The sequence below is a fragment of the Aulonocara sp. 'chitande type north' Nkhata Bay genome, linkage group LG23 (assembly GCF_057382095.1).
Source record: "Aulonocara sp. 'chitande type north' Nkhata Bay isolate Kocher_YH1m ecotype deep benthic linkage group LG23, A_spYH_male_GT1.1, whole genome shotgun sequence".
NCBI lineage: Eukaryota > Metazoa > Chordata > Actinopteri > Cichliformes > Cichlidae > Aulonocara > Aulonocara sp. 'chitande type north' Nkhata Bay.
Window position 1 is genome coordinate 25,911,744 of NC_141365.1, and position 21,142 is coordinate 25,932,885.

At 42.0% G+C, this 21,142-nt stretch overlaps 1 protein-coding gene and 2 non-coding genes across 4 annotated transcripts in view; all 3 read left to right on the forward strand.

Annotated features, from left to right (window-relative positions):
• Positions 1-21,142, forward strand: part of LOC147301903 (copper-transporting ATPase 2-like) — a 56,542-nt gene that overhangs the window by 30,427 nt on the left and 4,973 nt on the right. Inside the window, exons 1-20 of one of the 2 annotated variants that reach the window (XM_086284349.1) lie at positions 1,640-1,712; positions 6,460-7,231; positions 9,547-9,768; positions 9,845-10,008; positions 10,079-10,240; positions 10,330-10,403; positions 11,090-11,273; positions 11,411-11,644; positions 13,822-13,913; positions 13,998-14,125; positions 14,792-14,946; positions 16,644-16,778; positions 16,854-17,048; positions 17,495-17,677; positions 17,751-17,934; positions 19,461-19,601; positions 19,716-19,858; positions 19,929-20,132; positions 20,210-20,327; positions 20,501-20,603. In XM_086284349.1, coding sequence (XP_086140475.1) covers positions 1,704-1,712; positions 6,460-7,231; positions 9,547-9,768; positions 9,845-10,008; positions 10,079-10,240; positions 10,330-10,403; positions 11,090-11,273; positions 11,411-11,644; positions 13,822-13,913; positions 13,998-14,125; positions 14,792-14,946; positions 16,644-16,778; positions 16,854-17,048; positions 17,495-17,677; positions 17,751-17,934; positions 19,461-19,601; positions 19,716-19,858; positions 19,929-20,132; positions 20,210-20,327; positions 20,501-20,603 — 3,602 coding nt within the window. In that variant the 5' untranslated portion in view covers positions 1,640-1,703. Of the gene's footprint in view, positions 1-1,639; positions 1,713-6,459; positions 7,232-9,546; positions 9,769-9,844; positions 10,009-10,078; positions 10,241-10,329; positions 10,404-11,089; positions 11,274-11,410; positions 11,645-13,821; positions 13,914-13,997; positions 14,126-14,791; positions 14,947-16,643; positions 16,779-16,853; positions 17,049-17,494; positions 17,678-17,750; positions 17,935-19,460; positions 19,602-19,715; positions 19,859-19,928; positions 20,133-20,209; positions 20,328-20,500; positions 20,604-21,142 lie in introns of those variants that run through there. The other variant, XM_086284348.1, reaches the window with a different exon arrangement.
• On the forward strand, positions 649-721 carry trnar-ccu (transfer RNA arginine (anticodon CCU)). Its single transcript has one exon. It is a non-coding gene; the product is annotated as a tRNA-Arg (tRNA).
• Positions 728-799, forward strand: trnam-cau (transfer RNA methionine (anticodon CAU)). Its single transcript has one exon. It is a non-coding gene; the product is annotated as a tRNA-Met (tRNA).

The following is a 21,142-nucleotide window of genomic DNA, read 5'->3' on the forward strand; positions in this document are numbered from 1 at the left end:
AAACAGACGACACTCAGGTCCTGTTCCCCCCCAAAAACGCAGACAAGTAACCCTGTAGTACAGGCACCGAGTGAGTCAGTCATGTACGATAACTGCCCCCGATCACCAAAGGCGACTCCTTATGTGTACATAGAGCCTAGCAAATGGACTCCAACTCCAGTCCTGGAGAACTACTTTTTTTTATTTAGCTTTTAGATGCATCCTTGTTCTGACACACCTGAATCAATTGAATGGCTTGTTGTCAGGCCTTTGCCAAACTTGATGCCATGCTGAAGAGCTAATTCAGGCATTTGATCCAGCTGTGTTTGAGCACGTCACACATGCTCCTGCTACTCCCCCTCTTTTAGTGGAACTAGATTCAGTGATTCAAATCGTTGGTACTCTCTGGTCTTCATGTGGTTTCACAAGTCTCAACAGACAACATAAACGCCCCCAAATAAAGTGGAGCAATAAGCACAGCGTGTTGGCTGGCCAGAGTTCTGGACACTGAGTTGCCCAGAGTGTATACAGAGTGTAATTTATTTTCTCAGCGTTTCTCAAATGTTCTTAAATACAGCTTCATCTTTGAACTAAAAACCAGCTTGAAACCATGGCTCTCACTCGAACCCCCGAAACAACCTCCAAAGAAAGGAAGTCAAGCGCTCATCTGCCCCGGTGGCCTAATGGATAAGGCACTGGCCTCCTAAGCCAGGGATTGTGGGTTCGAGTCCCATCTGGGGTGCTGTCCAGCAGAGTGGCGCAGCGGAAGCGTGCTGGGCCCATAACCCAGAGGTCGATGGATCGAAACCATCCTCTGCTATGTGTTTTGGATGGCCCGATTCTCTGAACTGTGTCCAAAAACAGACGACACTCAGGTCCTGTTCCCCCCCAAAAATGCAGACAAGTAACCCTGTAGTACAGGCACCGAGTGAGTCAGTCATGTACCATAACTGCCCCCGATCACCAAAGGCGACTCCTTATGTGTACATAGAGCCTAGCACAGTGACTCCAAGTCCAGTCCTGGAGAACTACTTTTTTTAATTTAGCTTTTAGATGCATCCTTGTTCTGACACACCTGAATCAAATGAATGGCTTGCTATCAGGCCTTTGCCAAACTTGATTCCATGCTGAAGAGCTAATTCAAGCATTTGATCCAGCTGTGTTTGAGCACGTCACACATGCTCCTGCTACTCCCCCTCTTTTAGTGGAACTAAAAGTAATTAAAATAACATAACTGTAGATAAATAAACATACCTTTATCCTGTCAGCTAGATACTTGTCATGCTTAATGGCAACAATGTAGCGTTTTTCATTTCTCAAATGGTAATGGTGTTATATGTTTGATGGACACGAGCTTTATGAATTTCAAACTAAAGTATTAATTAAATTACTAAAAAAAATAAATAAAAAAGAAACCAATGCTCCTCTTGCATTCTTGTTAATAACTGCAATATATTAATCACTTTAAACTGGCCCTTTTGATTACTGCACTAACAAACATTTCCAGTCCCCGTACCTTAATACTAAACCTAAAACCAATCAATGACATGAGCCTGATGTTAACAGGTAGATTACCTCAGTTGATGGATCTGATTGGTGCAACATCTACCGAGTCAATAGTGCCTGTTAAAAAAACCCCCAAAAAAAACAACTCTGGTATAAGACCATGACACCTGAAAGAACATATTTACATAACATGCAGTTACGGCGTGACGCAGGTGCTCATGATGCAGGTAGGCAGCAGATTGTGCATTTTGGAATGTTAGTTTATTTAAGCTTATTCACTTAAATAAGGGTAAAAAGCTTGCCTTTTTCCAAAGGGTAGAATCACCTATTTATTTATTTTTGATTAAAGATTTTTTAAAAATTGTCATTTGACAAATAACACAGTTTAACAGGTACTTGGAGGTTCTTATTCCTGCTTGAATGTACTTACATCTGATTATTGTTTATTAACTTCTCATTTAAATATCACAGAATCAAGGTTAACATGGGAATAACATTTTCCAATCCTCAGTGTCAACGTTCAAATAGTCTTCCGTATGATGCAGTTAGTATGTAGGTCTATTTACAAAGAGTAGTTATGTAGCACGTGAAAAGGATGACAACATGTCAGTTTAGTCAGTTAAATTCTCTATATTTACCAGGCAGTGAGCTTTGCATTGAGCTTAAGTAGACTGTGATACAAATGCACTTGTATATTTTTTGCAGCATGTATATAGTAATGGACTGGTATGAGAACACTGGAAATGTAAAAGATGGTGTGAAATTTGTAAAATTTCTCCTGTGTGATTTATTTCAGTGCTGCTGCAGTTTGATCATGAGTCAACATTGCAGTGTTTGCTTTTGCTTTAACACAAAATAGAAGTTGAACTCAATGCACAGATTCCCACTGATTATTCTCTAAATCAGAGACATCTGTTGTGTTGTAATAGAAATTGTTGTGCATTGTGTTTGTGATGAAATGGATAAAATGATGTTAATGCAAGTGCAACTCTGCTTAATTTTCTTTTTTATAAGGGTTGACTTTTCCCCTCAGTTCAATGACATGTCTTTAAGCAGAGTCATGCTGGGAGGCTTAGGTGAAGGGCCAATCATGTGGTCTCCTGACATGACAGCCTTATAGTGGATTTAAAGTGTCCAGTAGTGTTTGAGCCATCTATCTAGCATCTCATTTTTCAATCCATAAATGTCTTAGATTGCACTTGAGAGGTACCAAAAACGTGTATTTTAAAGCAGTTTTCTGTGTAAAGAAGAAGCCAATTCACCCAGGATTAAACATTGACTCACATATTTGCTTTTGGAAAGTTGTTGACTCTTTTCTGACATGGCCACAGTCTGAATGCACAACGTGACTAACAATAGGACTACAAATTAATTCTGTGGTTGTTGGTTTTCACTACAATGTTAAGATTGTAGTTAAAAAAGTACAAAATACACCAGGTCAGGGTTCAAGGCTTTTAGTCAAACTCATATAAATAAAACTTTGCTTTTAGGGTCTTACCCTGTAAATGATTTCTGTTAGCTTACTGGGGTCAGACAGGGGCTTTTCATAGGATTAAACAGTGGCTGGCTTTAGGAACTGTAAAGCTAAGTAAAAATTCATGTTGTTTCTCAGCTGAGGACTTAAAAGACTAGCAGAAACAGGGTTGTCATACTTACAAGTGTATTTGAGGTCTTGTGAAGTCTTTGTTCTTGAGCCACTAATACAGTCACAACAGCAACATGAATATGCAACATGAAGCACCAAGGAATTCAACATAAATGTGGCATGTCAACAAACCAAATGCAAAATGCAGCTTAATATAATGTGGTTAATACTTATTAAATACTTGATGAGTTCACTTTATCTGAGAAAATCTATATCCCGAGAAAGAACAACAAGACAAGTTCCAACAAGAATCTCATGACAGTTGGAAAACAGTTGGTATTTCCCCACATTCTGCAATGTATAAGCTGTGTACTGAACAATGCCCAGCAATGTGGCTTAATGTGTGGCCCCAGTGATCTAATGGACAAAGTAAGCCAGGGATTGTGGGTTTGTGGTTATTTGCAGTAGCATTAAAAGTAGAAGTGGTCCATGGATAGTATATATATATATATATATATGTATATATATATATATATATATATATATATATATATATATATATATATATATATATATATATAAAAACACCCAGCACGCCCCTGCGGGTGGTTTATCCTTCAAGCTCGGGTCCTCTACCAGAGGCCTGGGAGCTTGAGGGTCCTGCGCAGTATCTTAGCTGTTCCCAGGACTGCGCTCTTCTGGACAGAGATCTCCGATGTTGTTCCCGGGATCTGCTGGACCCACTCGCCTAGCTTGGGAGTCACCGCACCTAGTGCTCCGATTACCACGGGGACCACCGTTACCTTCACCCTCCACATCCTCTCGAGCTCTTCTCTGAGCCCTTGGTATTTCTCCAGCTTCTCGTGTTCCTTCTTCCTGATATTGCTGTCATTCGGAACCGCTACATCGATCACTACGGCCGTCTTCTTCTGTTTGTCTACCACCACTATGTCCGGTTGGTTAGCCACCACCATTTTGTCCGTCTGTATCTGGAAGTCCCACAGGATCTTAGCTCGGTCATTCTCCACCACCCTTGGGGGCATCTCCCATTTTGACCTCGGGACTTCCAGGTTATACTCGGCACAGATGTTCCTGTACACTATGCCGGCCACTTGGTTATGGCGTTCCATGTATGCCTTGCCTGCTAGCATCTTGCACCCTGCTGTTATGTGCTGGATTGTCTCTGGGGCATCTTTACACAGCCTGCACCTGGGGTCTTGCCTGGTGTGATAGACCCCAGCCTCTATGGATCTTGTGCTCATAGCTTGTTCTTGTGCTGCCATGATTAGTGCCTCTGTGCTGTCTTTCAGTCCAGCTTTGTCCAGCCACTGGTAGGATTTCTGGATATCAGCCACCTCCTCTATCTGCCGGTGGTACATACCGTGCAGGGGCCTGTCCTTCCATGATGGTTCCTCGTCTCCCTCCTCTTTCTTGGGTTTCTGCTGCCTGAGGTATTCACTGAGCACTCGGTCAGTTGGGGCCATCTTCCCAATGTATTCTTGGATGTTCGTTGTCTCATCCTGGACTGTGGTGCTGACACTCACCAGTCCCCGGCCCCCTTCCTTCCGCTTAGCGTACAGCCTCAGGGTGCTGGACTTGGGGTGAAACCCTCCATGCATGGTAAGGAGCTTTCTTGTCTTTATGTCAGTGGCTTCTATCTCCTCCTTTGGCCAGCCTATTACCCCAGCAGGGTACCTGATCACGGGCAGGGCGTACGTGTTGATGGCCCGGATCTTGTTCTTACCATTCAGCTGACTCCTCAGGACTTGCCTGACCCTCTGCAGGTACTTGGTGGTTGCAGCTTTTCTAGCGGCCTCTTCATGGTTCCCATTCACCTGCGGGATCCCCAAGTACTTGTAACTGTCCTCTATGTCTGCAATGTTGCCTTCTGGTAGTTCAATCCCCTCAGTTCTGACTACCTTCCCTCTCTTTGTTACCATCCGACTACACTTCTCCAGTCCGAACGACATTCCAATGTCATTGCTGTATAGCCTGGTAGTGTGGATCAGTGAATCGATGTCTCGTTCACTCTTGGCATACAGCTTGATGTCATCCATGTACAGGAGGTGGCTGACAACTGCTCCGTTCCGTAGTCGGTATCCGTGGCCAGTCTTGTTAATGATCTCACTGAGGGGGTTCAGGCCTATGCAGAACAGCAGTGGGGACAGAGCATCTCCTTGGTAGATCCCGCACTTGATGGTGACTTGTGCTATGGGCTTGGAGTTGGCCTCTAGTGTTGTACGCCACATCCCCATTGAGTTCCTGATGAAGGCTCTTAGGGTCCCATTGATCTTGTACAATTCTAGGCATTCCAGTATCCAGCTGTGGGGCATTGAGTCATAGGCCTTCTTGTAATCAATCCAGGCAGTGCACAGGTTGGTCAGTCTGGTCTTGCAGTCTCGGCTGATTGTTCTGTCTACCAGTAGCTGGTGTTTTGCGCCTCTGGTATTCTTGCCAATTCCTTTCTGTGTCCCGCTCATGTATTGACCCATGTGCCTGTTCATCTTAGCCGATATGATGCCTGACAGGAGCTTCCATGTAGTACTGAGGCAGGTTATTGGTCGGTAGTTGGAGGGGACCGGTCCCTTCTTGGGGTCCTTGGGGATCAGGACCGTCCGACCTTCGGTTAGCCATTCCGGGTGTCTCTCGTTAACTAGCAGCTGGTTCATTTGTGCTGCCAGACGCTCGTGGAGTGCAGTCAGCTTCTTCAGCCAGTAGGCGTGAACCATGTCGGGCCCTGGTGCTGTCCAACTCTTCATACTGGAGACCCTTTCTTGGATATCTGCCACTGTGATGGTTACTGGACCCTGTTCAGGGAGGTCGCTGTGGTCTGCCCTCAGATCCTCTAGCTACTGAGCATTGCCGTTATGGGTTGCATCCTTCTCCCATATGCTCTTCCAGTATTGCTCCGTCTCCAGCCTTGGTGGTGCTGTTCTCTTAAGAGCACCATATATATATATATATATATATATGTATATATATATATATATATATATATATATATATATATATATATATATATATATATACATATAACTGATATGTGCAAAGCACTTTTTTAGGGGATTTTAAATGTGTGGTGACGCTTATATGTAGAGCTTTGTGTCATCTGAATAATTTAGGTCAGAGTTGCTGTGATTTTCCAGTTCTGATGCTCACAGACGTCAAATAGCAGAAGCCTGATAGAATTACCTTATACTACGGTTTCTGGATCTTATCCTTCTGTCTTACTACATATTTTAATGATAGCATTCTGTAAAGACGGCCTTTATTCTTAAAATATGACCTAAGATATTGTAATTTTAAGATAAATTGTAATAATTATTGTCCCTACATTTCCAAAAATAAAAAAAATGCTGAATTGATATGCTCTTCTGTTGTCCTTCCAGGAGAATGACCATGACATTGAGAAACAAGGCTTTGAAAACCTGGCCTACGAGTATGGGAGCCAGACTGAGCTCTGCCCTCCACCTAAAGCTGCCTCAAGAGCAGCTTTTAAACTTCAGCGGATCACCTCTGAGCATGAGGTCCACATCATCCAAACCAGAATCTGCAGCCTGAATGGAATAATTGCTGTCACATGGTCTGTACCCAACAGTTTGGCCAAGGTGGACTATGATGCTTCAGTTATTCCAACCAAAGAGATCGCCCTGGAACTACAGACCTTGGGATACAGCGTGGAGTCTGTGGTGCAGATCAGGGTGGATGGTATGCACTGCCAGTCCTGTGTGCGGTCCATTCAGGGACAGATCGGGGAGCTGCAGGGGGTTTCACATATTCAGGTGTCTCTTCAGGACAAAGCAGCGCTGATTGTTTTTCAGCCTCTTCTAGTCACACATGAAGAGCTGAGAGACAAAATTGAGGACATGGGCTTTGATACTGCTTTGTTATCTGAGGACCCATCAGTAGAAGATTTAAGTTTCTGGCAGAAAAAGGAGGTGGATGCCTCCACCCAGACTGTAACCATTTTGATTGGAGGGATGACTTGCAGCTCTTGTGTGCAGACAATAGAAGGGAGGATCTCTCAGATGACTGGAGTGCAGTTCATAGCGGTGTCCCTGGAGGCGGAAAAGGGAACAATAACCTTTGATCCCTATTTGACAGAGCCAGAGAAGCTCAGGGCAGCTATTGAGGACATGGGCTTTGACGCCTCACTTAAAGGTAGGTAACAAAAATAAATGTTTGCTTAATGAAGCTTTTAAAACAAATATTATTTTAGGATTATTTCAGTTTTCTTTTTCAGTGTGTCAAATCTTAATAAATAGTGAGGGTGACAACTGACTGAACATCCAGGGAACAGTTAGCATTTGTTTTTGCCATCCTGTTTTTCTTTAACATCTTACTTGAGCTCCGCAGCACTTGGTCCAGATTACAACCTAAAGATCCCAGAACTTCTCCAACATAAAGGGACACAAACACTCAGGAACTAGATACCTTACCCATTAGTTCACATGGTAGCAGGTGTTAGCTTGACTCCAGCTGATCAGGCTTGGACAAGAAGTTGTGCATTTTAATTTATTTTGGGTAGAATTTGGCACAGGTTGGTGCATTTTTTCCCTATCCCTATCTTTCCATTTCTGAGTTTGTACATCATTTCCCCAAATCCTCTCATCTGGTCTCAGTGCCTCTCACCAGAGATGCAAGAACAGTAGCACAGCTGGATCATCTGACCAATTTTTAATTTGTTATGGCCCACTGCTGTATTGGCTGATCTCAGGTGTCAGGGCAAGACAGAAACAAGAGGTAAAAAGTAAAAAAGTAAAGTCTACATTTTATGCAATATAATAATAATAATAATAATAATAATAATAATAATAATAATAATAATAATAATTATTATTATTATTATTAAAGGCATACACAGACCAATGGGATGAACATGAAAAACAACTCTCATGCCTCAGTGGCACCTCATCTCTTCATCTGCTATTTCTGTCAGGCAAGGAGTGAGTTGGGAACTCAAGTATCTTTGAACTAGTTTTTACACCCGAGGTATAAAAGCACTCATTGTTTGATGTCCTTGGAGGGGTTTGCTTTCATTTAGGAAATGTCTGCCATTAACCGTAAAATCGTGTACATGCTATCTAAAGGGTTTCTTAGAAGAGGTATGTTGTTTAGAGTAAACCAGAAACTCAACGGTTACTCTGGGAACCAGACAACTGTACTCCTCAGTGAAACTCTGAGAGCCCTTATCCTTACCAGGGCTTTAATTGCAGAAACAGCCTGCCAAGATGAGGGATTAATGCAGGCAGATTATGAACAAATTCTTTAATTTCTCTTTATCTTGCTCAGCTCTCAGTGTCAGGTTTTATTGGCCTCTATTGGCCTCTTATTGGGATAGAAGTTATATGTCATGTGGTTGTATATCATATGCCAGTGAGCTGTAAAAAAGTCTATCCAAATTTCTCAAACTAAGCAAATGCTTGGTTATTTTCTCTTCTGCATTATCTGTTTAGCAGAAGGTGTGGGAGAAGATTGTGGACTTAAAGTAAAAAAAAAAAAAAAAATCCAGCTTGCTTTAGAAATGCCATTCATGCTCGTTTCCAATTCTGTGCTTTGAAGCTATATGAGAATTAAACAATCAAAAATCATTCCTGTTTACTTTGTGCGTCTTATATTTCCAGTACAACAGGGAATCATGCCACCTGCAGATGTTCTCTGACGACCGAGTTGTTAGTTCCTACCATGTTATCCAATCCATTAATCCATTTGTTTCACTGTGAAGGCATACAATGTTTTAAAGAGTTCAAGCAAACAAGTAACTTATGTTCCTATTGCTTTAAAGTTTGGAGATGACCCATGGAAAATAAGGCTTTTTCCTAATTTGTGTGAACCTGACCGTTGACCTTGAAGCATTACATACTAAAGTTTTATATCTTTACCCTTGTCTTCTATAAGCTGTGAAAGTTTGACATTTTAAGATATATTCATGCATGTGTGATTTTGCAAAACTTTATGGCGTCACTGTGATGCCTCTCCAGGCCTTTTCACAGGATATATTACTTGATATTATTCCTTGAAGTGTTTTTTCCAAGGTCAACTTTGACCTTAAACAATAAATGTCAATGTTAAATACTTAGCCAACCTAGGTACTCATGTCCCACAGGGCCTAGTATATTGCTGTGAAATCTGAAAAATTATGGGTGATATAAAGATTTTACTAACTTTCACATCTGGTATGACCTTGACTTTGACCGATTTTCTTGAAAATTAAATCACCTTGAGCTGTTATTGGTATCTATTGGTTATTGCTATCTACCATCACAAAAATTCGAAAACTCTGGTTGCCACACTGCTAACAAACAGACAAAAAAATAAATGAAAGAGATTATATCCTCCCTCCCTTCAGGAAGAGAATAGGATGAGTTTTTAAAATTTCTAGTTGGACTATGGTGATTGAAGATTCTAAGTTGAGCCTCATAAATCTGTAGAGCTACAAACTTATATGGCGCCTCCATATTTTTTTGTCCTTTCAGAACCTATAAAGAGTGTTCAGAGTCATGAAAAGTCCCAGCCTGTAAGCTTTGGACTTTCTGACATGTCGACAAACAGGCCTGTAGTCAGCAATGGGACGGGTTCACATGCACCATCTGCAAGTTCGCCTGAGATAAAAGCACAGAAATGCTTCATCTGCGTTACGGGGATGACCTGTGCCTCCTGTGTGTCCAACATCGAGAGGAACCTGCTCAAACACAGAGGTGAGCGACTTCCAGGGATGAGGCATTTGAACTGAGATGAAGATTGTTGATAAAGTGTACTGTGTTTATTAACCAGGAATCCTCTCAGTGTTGGTGTCGCTAATGGCCGGTAAGGCGGAGGTGAAGTATGATTCACATGTCCTGGATGCTACTGCAGTGACTGAGCTCATCAAAGACTTGGGCTTTGGTGCCAAAGTGATTGAGGATAATGCAGTAGCACATGGAAAGCTGGACCTCACTGTAAGTCTGCGGGACACCATATAATGCAGAATTTTGTGCAAATTCCACATCACATGTATTTCACATGCAGATAACAGGCATGACGTGCGCATCATGTGTCCACAACATCGAGTCCAAGCTCAACTTAACCAGAGGGATCCTCATGGCTTCGGTCGCACTGGCAACCAACAAAGCTCAGGTTGAGTTTGACCCAGAGGTGCTCGGACCTCGGGATATTATCAAGCTCATCCAGGTGTTTATCACAGGACTTTTAAAAGCTATCTTAAACCTACAATTTTTTACACATGCAATTTCACACCTTGGAGTTTCTCCTCATTTCAGGGTCTTGGATTTGAGGCCAGGCTGGAGCAGGCGGGCTTCAAAAACAACCTCGATCACAAAGAAGAAATTCGACAGCAAGTATCTGGTTTACAGTTCTTATTTTTAAATGGATGCTAACTTTTTAACAATTAACAATTTTCTAACAATTAAACCCTGAGAGTATGCCGTTGACAGGTGGAGAGTTATAACCAGCACATGGTGGTTTTGATCCATATATTGATACCCCAGGTCATGCTTAAACCCACAATCCCTCACTACACTTTCTTTCACTACTGGAAAAGGCTTTTTAGATTTAGGTCAGAGTTTACATTTTTATTAATTAGTACTTGTACCAACTTTCACTTTTCCTTAAATGTCATACAGATGGACTGTTTCTGCCCTTAGCTATATATGAGAGGTGCAAGACCAGAGGTGGTAAAACTAGATTTTCTTAGTGTACAGGCTGCGTTCAGCTGACTTGCTGCTTTTTGTGAATTTAGATCACTGAATTCAACAAGATGTCAGCAGATTTTTCACAGCTATCATGACTGATTTTCCATCCCCTACACTGTCACTATACTAGACTGTATACAGTTGTCAGGCAATTTGAAATTATCGGCCCTTCTCCGGTTGGCCACCAGGGGAACACGTGCAGCTAAAAAAGGCGTCAGATTATTAGCTTACCGCTAAATTTTTCCATAAAAATGACTAGCAGTACAAGAAATCAGTGCAAAGGATGAATGTTTTTTTCACAATAGACATGTCTGCCTGGTTTTTGCAGGTGGAAGAACACATTTCTGTTGAGCCTGGTCTTTGGCTTGCCTGTGATGGGTCTCATGATCTACATGATGGTGATGGACAACCTACACCAAGAACACGGGGGCTCCATGCCCACCGAGCAGAATGTACTTCCGGGCCTCTCCATCCTTAACCTGCTTTTCTTTGTGCTCTGCACACCTGTCCAGGTGAGGAAGCACAATCTGAGCTAAACCTTTAATCACACATGAGTGCGTTTTCTTTGCTAAGGATGGTAAAAGTGTATGACTCACGGTGGAGCATGAATCCTTCCCCTCACTAGATCTTTGTGTCTTCCTTGATGCAGATCTTTGGAGGTCGATACTTTTACATTCAGGCCTACCGCTCGCTAAAACATCGCACTGCCAACATGGATGTGCTAATTGTGTTAGCCACCTCCATTGCCTACATCTATTCCTGCGTGGTCCTCATCGTGGCCATGGCGGAGCAGGCCAGCCAGAGCCCTGTGACCTTTTTCGACACTCCACCCATGCTCTTTGTGTTCATCGCTTTGGGACGATGGCTGGAACACATCGCAAAGGTAAAATAAAAAGAAAAACAGGTTTATGAGGCCTAATTCTAGGAAACTATAAACTGTCAAATCACTGCTGATTCTTGGAATCAGCTCACTACAGTTGCTTATATATGACCTAATTCAAACTTGCACTGTTTGCATTAGGCAGCATGTTTGTTTTTTCTCCAGGCTTTTATTGCCATATTTTAATGACTCTTCAGAGGGCTGATGTTTTTATTGTGCTAGACAATGATTAACTGAACATCAGCTGATGCTACATCACAATCACAGGACTGCATTCAATTTGATGATGAAGTTGCTTGCATTTTATATCTGCAGTGCATGTTTTTATTATCTTGTGCAGTACTCAAATAATAGCTGTAACAGAGTTATTACTATTACTATTTACTATTAGTACTTCGCTGGCTTCTGATGATGGCTAGCCACCATGACCTCACCCACTGGTTACCAATCTTTTCTTTTAAGTTCGCCAATATTTTACTTGTAAATTTTCTATTCTTTCCTGTGAATTTTAGTTTTTTCTTCGAAATTTGCAATTTCTAGTAAATTTGCCATGTGTTTGTTATAAATCTTTTTTTCTTGCTATTTTGATGCTCTTTTCAAAATAAGTTTTGAAAATTTTGCCAAATGTATCATTCTCCTAATTAGTTTTTCTTTGCAATGTTAATATTTTTTCTAGTAATTTTGACAGATTTTTGTTGCAACCATTGCAGTACGTGAGTTTCAGACATCTAAAAGTCCCAGCACAGAATTGTGCCAGGATCTCCGACACTGTGTTCTCATAAAGTTTATCCAAGTTTAACAATTGTCCTTTAAATGTTAACAGTTTATTTCTTATACAATTTTGTCCTTATAAACTTGACAGTATTTTCTCACAAATTTACTATTTTTATGGGAAATTTGCTGATTGTTAACTTTAACTCTCACTCTTGCCAGTGTTTTACTTTTAAATGTATTTATTTATTTTTGTAAAGCTTTGGCAAATTTTACAGCTGTTTTACTAATAGATTTTCTTTTTTTCCCGAAAGTTGGCCAGTGAAAATTGACAATTGTTTCGATTGTTTTTTCCCTCAGATTTTAAAAGGTTTCCCCCTTCTATAAATTTGACATCTTTATCATAAAGTTTGATATTTATTTATATTTTGAAAAAAAAATTAGTCATTAATTTAAATTTTGTTCTTACAAATGTGACAGATCATAAATTGACAAATAAATCTTCATGTTTTTCTGCTAAATTTCCCATTTTCCCACACATTTTTGCCAGGTTTTCTCTTGTGCTGTTTTTTCCTCATGAACTTACATCTGCATATGTGAAATTATTACTAACACGGGCAGCACGGTGGCACGGTGGTTAGCACTGTTACCTCACAGCAAGAAGGTCCTGAGTTCAATTCCACCATCAGGCCGGGGTCTTTCTGTGTGGAGTTTGCATGTTCTCCCGTGTTTGCGTGGGTTCTCTCCGGGTACTCCGGCTTCCTCCCACCGTCCAAAGACATGCAGCTTGTGGGGATAGGTTAATTGGATAATCCAAATTGTCACTAGGTGTGAATGTGCGAGTGAATGTGAGTGTGAATGGTTGTCTGTCCCTGTGTGTTAGCCCTGCGACAGACTGGCGACCTGTCCAGGGTGTACCCCGCCTTTTGCCCTATGACAGCTGGGATAGGCTCCAGCGCCCCCCGCGACCCTGAAAAAGGATAAGCGGAAGCGAATGGATGGATGGATGATTCATCATAAGCTTCTGTACTCTGGCTTGGACAAAAACACAAAGAAACTAAAACATTGTTATATGAACCGTCTCAGAAATGAAATGCTGTAGATTAATTTCCTGTCTTTGTAGTGGGACACTAGCAGCAGGTGTTTTAACACCAGTGAGAGAAGGCCCATTCATTATACGCATATTTACCAGCAGGAGAGCATGAACTTTCTTCTGTCACCATCTCAGCGGCACACTTGTGAAAATCTGGGAACACAGATTTTCTTGCAAAACTACTTTATGCAGATATAACCTAGATACATACAAATTCTCACATTTCCGCGGTAACTATACAACCATGTGACTGTAGCAATTCAAAACGCTCATACTTAGTAGACATGAGAGTGTATGAGGTCATACCATTAGTGCAGTACATCTTTGTTTTAAGACTGTAACGATACATTCTCCTGTGCTGTTTCTACTGTCTTAGAGTAAAACCTCAGAGGCTTTGGCCAAATTAATGTCACTTCAAGCCACCGATGCCACTGTGGTCACGTTGGGATCTGACAAATCCATCATCAGGTGAGACATGTAAGATAAATAAATAAAACCATCACCTCTGTGGTACATGACATGTGTGTCTGTAAAAATATTTTTATGCCTCAGTGAGGAGCAGGTGCTGGTGGAGCTCGTTCAGAGGGGCGATATTGTGAAGGTTGTTCCTGGAGGGAAGTTCCCAGTCGATGGGAAAGTGATTGAAGGGAACTCCATGGCAGATGAGTCCTTGATTACAGGTAGGAGGGAGTGAATGATGCGAATCCTTGGCTTTGAATGTGGATTTCAGGCATCTTAAGCCAAATTTAGAATTAATTTCTGTGAGTTTTCCGTCTCTGTGTGGCAGAACAAGTGGCATGCATTGCAGATCTTTAGTCCCAGAGGTTACATTTGTGTAATTAAGTTATAAAGTCTTATAAATGTAATCAGAGATGTCTGGTTTGTGTAGGTAAAATTTTTTTGCATGCAGGTTTGAAAAAACATTCATTTCAATAAAAAGAATCATCTGGCATTTTTTAGATTCAACCTATTGAAAATCAAAGAATCTGATTTTATACCAATTTATTAGGAACCAGAACTAGAAAAAAAAAAGAACTAAGAATACTGACATAAAAAGATAAAGGGAAATTAATCAGAAAATTTCATGAGTCTGAGGCCACAACTTTGGACTGCTGTAACAAGCAAGAGTGCTCGAGAAAGCCAGTTCTTAATTACAGCTGGTAGGTGATTGGTGGGTGAAGAAGAAGGGGTGAAAGCCAGTGATCCAGCAGAGAGTGGTTGAGCAGTTGAGCCTCTGAAAGGACCTCTGGAGCAGAAACAAACCACAGTTACACAAAAGGCAGAAGATGACTGTGACACCATCATTTAGTCACTTGTTGCAATTTTTTTCCCTCTCTTTCTGTCAGGTGAGCCAATGCCCGTTAGTAAGAAGGTGGGCAGTTTGGTGATTGCCGGCTCCATTAACGCTCACGGTGCCCTTCTGGTGGAGGCCACTCACGTCGGTACTGAAACAACACTGTCACAAATAGTCAAACTGGTCGAAGAGGCACAGACCTCTAAGGTAAGCTATAAAAATCACAATTTTAAACTATAAGGTTACTCACATGTGTTTAATAATAATGACAGTGATAATAAACTTTATTTATAAAGCACACTTAAAACCAAGCTTATACCAAGGTGCTTAACAAGTAACATAGAGAATAAAAGGAAGATAATGGAAATAGAAAGATGACCAAAGCAAGTACTAGGTATGCAAGCAGATAACTGTCACTGATACATAGGAGAAGCAGCAGATACAGAACAAACAAGGAATTAAATGAGCATAAAAGTGCATAAGAAGAAAGAAAGTGTGTACATTATTGTACTTTATTGAGCCCCGTGGGGAAATTGCTCTCTGCATTTAACCCATTCACTCAGTGAAGCAGTGAGCAGCCATTGGGCGCCCGGGGAGCAGTGTGTAGGGACGGTACCTTGCTCAGGGGTACCTCAGGGTAGCTGTTAAGGGGAATCGAACCCCCGACCTTCCGATCATGGGGCAACCACTCTACCTACTGAGCTATCCCTGCATAGTGTGACATGTTAACTAGAAGGAAAGGCAAAATTGAATAAGTGGGTCTTTAGTCGTGATTTAAACAGTGCAATAGAATCAGAGGCGTGGATAGCAAGAGGGAGGTTATTCCACAGTACCGGGGCAGCCAGAGCAAACGCACGGTCACCCCGAGACTTCAGCCGAGATCTAGGTTGTGTCAGAAGTAGTTGAGTAGCAGATCTAAGTGTTCTAGCAGGAATATGTGGCCTGAGAAGTTCACTAAGATAACTTGGCGCTAATTCATTAATAGTTTTGAACGTAAGGAGTAATATTTTAAATTGAATACGGTACTTTATGGGCAGCCAATGCAGGCTAGCTAGGACAGGAGTAATATGGCAAAATTTCCTGGTACCAGTCAGGAGGCGGGCCGCCGCATTTTGGACTGTTTTTATATGATCGGATGACACAAATGGAATATTTGCAGCAGTCCCTTAATAGCTTACAGACTTTCTTGAACAATAGTTCTCCAGCTTTCTGAAGCTCTTTAAACTGTTTCTTTGGACTCATTTTCAGTCCAGTCCTTGTACCTCAGCATTTTTAAAGGAAATTTTTAATTTATTATTTTTGTTTGTTAAGCCACTTAACACTCTACTATGAATCATTCAAGCAAGCTCCCAACTCAAGAGATGAACCAAGAAACCAAGGTCACGTTTCAGTTCGTATGGTTGTCTAACAGTGATAAATTTACTGTAATACGATTGGCTGTCATGTGGACAGCATGGCAAATGCATAAAGTTCCATAAAGAACCTGCTCTTGGAGGGCTGGAAGTCCTGCATGGTTGAAAAGTTCTTGTTGCTGAGTTTTTACAGTGTAGTTATGATAAAGGCAGTGCTTTCTGCTACCGAGGTGTGCAGACACTGTACACTCAAAAGAGAGTGTTCACAAAAAGAGACTGTTAACACTAAACTATGTTGTATTTTGCCCCTGGTTCTGCGTGAATAAGTAAGGATAAAAATTTTGGATTCCTTTGTCATTTAGACTTTTCCACATTTAGACGTTTTGCTTTGTCTTCCAGTTGCCCAATTAGCTCAGCCGATTAGACTGTGTTGCTAATAACGTCAAGGTCATGAGTTCAACCCCCATACTGGCCACTTGTTGCCTTTAAAGGTCACTCACTGTTCTTAATGTACAGGACACTCCTAATTTTGCTTTCCCTTCTCCTCCTCAGGCCCCCATCCAGCAGTTTGCAGATAGACTCAGTGGCTACTTCGTGCCCTTCATTGTTATCGTGTCCCTGTTAACACTGATAGTGTGGCTGGCCATTGGCTTTGTCAACTTCGACATTGTGAAGGAGAACTTCCCGGTAAGTGTGCATGCAGACGACTTGTGTGTGAATAAAAACAGCTGTAGCCTGATCACACCACTCTCCTCCTCAAAGGGTTACAACCAGAGCATCTCCAAGGCAGAGGTCATCATCCGCTTCGCCTTCCAGGCGTCCATCACCGTTCTCTCCATCGCCTGCCCCTGCTCTCTGGGGCTGGCAACTCCGACGGCGGTCATGGTTGGCACGGGGGTCGGCGCTCAGAACGGCATCCTCATTAAAGGAGGCGAGCCGCTGGAGATGGCACATAAGGCGAGACCCTTACGATTCATTTAATGCTTTTTTTTAAAAACTGCCGAAACACTGAAGCGGGTAGAAAGAAAATATGTCTGTAATGAGCGAATAAATGAAAGAGAAAAGAGCTGGAACAACCACAGAAATGTAACATTTCACTTTAATATTTGCGTCGGCCTCTATTCTAATTAACTGGTGACACCATGTGGCATTGCTGCTTGATTACAGCCAGGGGCGATTCTAGCATCTGTTGGGACCTGAGGCAGAAATGGGCCCCTCCAACCAGAGATCAAATATGTTATAAATAAAAAAAACAAGTAAATAAATACATTATAAAAATCAAATAAATAATAATATCAAGTGATCTTGAGAAGGAATGTTTAGAGTGCAGTGCTCAGAGTGTAATAAGGCACCTCTTAGAAACCCTTTTAAACCTGACACTGACCTCTATGTGTCTCAATCAGATCAGTGTGGTGATGTTTGATAAAACTGGCACTATTACAAACGGCGTGCCGCGGGTGACTCGAGTCCTGGTGTTGTGGGAAGTGGCCCGCATGCCCCTGAGGAAGATCCTGGCAGTGGTGGGTACCGCCGAGGCCAGCAGCGAGCACCCGCTAGGCATAGCAGTTGCCAAATACTGCAAACAGGTGAGAGGTCTATTTATGCCTGCCTTTTTGTTCAGGAGAAAACTTTACTGACTTTCTATCAACTTTCTGACAGGAGCTGGGCTCCGATGTCCTCGGGTGCTGCCAGGACTTCCAGGCCGTGTCCGGCTGTGGGATCAGCTGCCGGGTGTCCAGCGTGGAACATCTGCTGCTGCAGCCGAGCGAGGAGCGATTCCTGCTGCCGGGGGCTACTATTGAAGAAAGCAGCATGCTGCCTGCAGGAGAGTCCACCTCTGCAGGTCAGAAAAAAACTGTAACTGTAAACTTTATTCAAAGCAGAGGTGGCAAAAGTACAGATTTTTTTAGTTAAGTAGAAGTACAAATACCTGGGTTAAAAATACTCCAGTAAAAGTTGAAGTACTAAAGCAACTTTATTACTCAAGTAAAAGTATAAAAGTACAGGCTCTGAAATGTACTAAAAGTAAAAAGTAGTCTATTAACCACTTTTGTACAGAGGTAACTGAACCATGTGCTGTGTTAATATAATAATAAAATAACATTAGTACACAAGAATTCAAAAATTATTTGAATTTAAATGAATATACTCAGTGTGATCTGTTATGTAGGTCCCCTGCAGTGAAAGTGAATGAAAAAAACAAAACTTTTTTCTGTTGCCTACATTGTAGAGGGTGCCTTTGGCTCCACACATAAACAGGAAAATGAGAACAGTCAAGGATTGCACCGGGATTTAGCAGGTGGGGAAACCTGAAATTGGTTGTAGTGGCTCAGTGTGGGGAATAGAATCACAACTCACAATAATTTCTAATATGAGCTTCAGTAGATTTTCTTAGTGTACAGGCTGTAATCAGCTGACCTGCTGCTCTTTGCAGATGCACATAACTGAATTCAACAAGATGTTTCAACAGATGTTTCACAGCTATCATGGCTAATGTCCATCCTCTACACTGACACTATACTGTTTATACTGTCTTTATCTTACACAGTGTATAGTTGTTAGGTAATTTGTAATAACCGGTCACTTAAAGAAATGTTTCACCCCCGAGTATAAATTCATGGACCCCTTTTGAAAACGTAAGGAGTATAAAGTACAGATATATATTTTTAAATGTAGGGAGTAAAGTTGTCAGAAAAAAACTACTCAAGTACAGATACCAGAATATTCTATTGAAGTTTATAGTAGTGAAGCATTTGTCTATTAATTAAAATTAATAGATAATGTTAAACCCCTCAGGAAACCGCTGTGTAGGCCAGTTAGCTCAGATCGTCAGAGCGTGGTGCTAATAACGCCAAGGTCATGGGTTCAAGCCCCATACTGGCCACAGAATCACAACGAAGAGTTCTTTGTAGAGCCCAGACACTGGCTAGCTTTTTTGTTTTGTTTTTTCAAGCTATGCATGTTCAGTTGGCAGCGATGTTAACAAGTGACCTGCTGAAGTTCAAATTGAGCATCAGAGTTTGGAAGTGATTAAGTGACTTTGAACGTGGCATGATTTTTGGTCTGAGTTTTTCAGATATTTCCCACATCACCATATTTAAGGTTTACAGAGAATGGTCTGAAAAGGGGAAATTATTCACTTAGTTAGACAAAGGCAACAGTAACTCAAATAATCACTCGTTACAACCAAGGTATGCAGAAGACCATCTCAAAAGCAGCAGATGACCACAAAGAGTACCATTCAGAAACTTGTTGAATCTATGCCATGAAGAATCACGGCAGTTCTGAAGGCAAAGAGCGTCCAACCTGGTGCTAGTGAGGTGTAACTGTAAGCAGTCATTGTTTTTAATCACATTCTTCTATTTCCAGCTGAAGGGCTGTTTTATTCTGTCCTGATTGGAAACAGAGAGTGGATGAGGAGGAATGGCCACCACATAGGAGCAGATGTGGATGCCGCGATGTCGAGCCACGAAACCAAAGGGCAGACAGCCATACTGGTGGCTATAGATGGTGAGGGGAAATCAAGGTTTTCTTTGTGGCTTTGGTGCCACATTTAAACTTCATCTTATGCTGTTTGTGTGTGTGTGTGTGTGTGTGTGTGTGTGTGTGTGTGTGTGTGTGTAGGTGTTTTGTGTGCAATGTTAGCCATCGCAGACACGGTGAAAGCAGAGTCAGCATTAGCAGTGCATACACTGAACACTATGGGCATTGAGGTGGTGATGATGACGGGAGACAACAGGCGCACAGCTAAAGCCATAGCAGCACAGGTAACACTTGCACACTCTTAAAATCTACCTGAATGTTTAACATGTAATCAAAGCGTTTGATTGGCTGCAGGTGGGGATCAGAAAGGTATTTGCAGAAGTGCTGCCATCACACAAGGTGGCAAAAGTCCAGGAGCTGCAGAAACGAGGCCTGAGGGTGGCCATGGTGGGAGATGGCGTGAACGACTCCCCCGCCCTCGCCCGTGCCGACGTCGGCATCGCAATCGGGACAGGCACCGATGTGGCTATTGAGGCGGCTGACATTGTCTTGATCCGAGTAGGTGGCAGATAGTCTGTGTGCAGATGCATTGGCTCGTTTAAACTGTCTCACTTGAAGCTTTTCGCGCTCTGCAGAATGACCTGCTAGATGTGGTGGCCAGCATCGAGCTGTCCAAGAAGACGGTGCGTCGGATAAGGATCAACTTTGTCTTTGCTCTCTTCTACAATCTTGTTGGAATACCAATTGCTGCAGGTGAGAGCTACAGTAAAATCCTGAACCAATAACGGACTCTAGTCAAGGTGAACGTGCAAGCTCGATATTTTGGGAAACCAAAATCCAAAATGAAATCAGAAATTATTCTTATCCTGGCACATTGTGGATGACATTGAGGTGCCTCTTTCTCAAATGTGAACTGTTGGTCGTAGGTGTGTTCATGCCCGTTGGCCTGGTGCTCCAACCCTGGATGGGCTCAGCTGCAATGGCCGCCTCATCAGTTTCAGTGGTCCTGTCTTCTTTACTGCTGAAAATGTGAGTCCTTCTGCGTTTACATTATCTACACTTATATTAAAGATTAGGGAGGAAACAGCAGGACAAAGCAGCCACAATTTAAATCAGACCTGTTGGTGGTGCCTGAATGACCCCTGTGAGGGAAATTAAGATGATACATCGTGCATCACAGGCAGTGTTGCCAACTTAGCGACTTTGTCGCTATATTTAGCGAGTTTTCAGACCCCTTACTAAAAAAAAGACGTGAAAGCGCGTATCGCTTTTACTCTCAACAAGCAGCGGGTGCTGTAACGCAGTCAGTTCTTCTTTTACTCTTTTACTCTTATGCTGTTTTGTGGATCACAAGGTTTAACACTACTTATAAACACACACACACAAAGTAACTCCACCAGAGTGCCTATTTCGGGTCACTTTTGCCGGTCCAAGCCCGGGTAAAGGAGCAGGGTTGGAATAGTGACATTAAAAAAAACAATAATTGCTAAAAGAAATTTGATTTTTAGTTCTAAATAAACTCTAAATGCATTTAGGACGTTTTTTACTCACTTTATGTCTCTTCCACG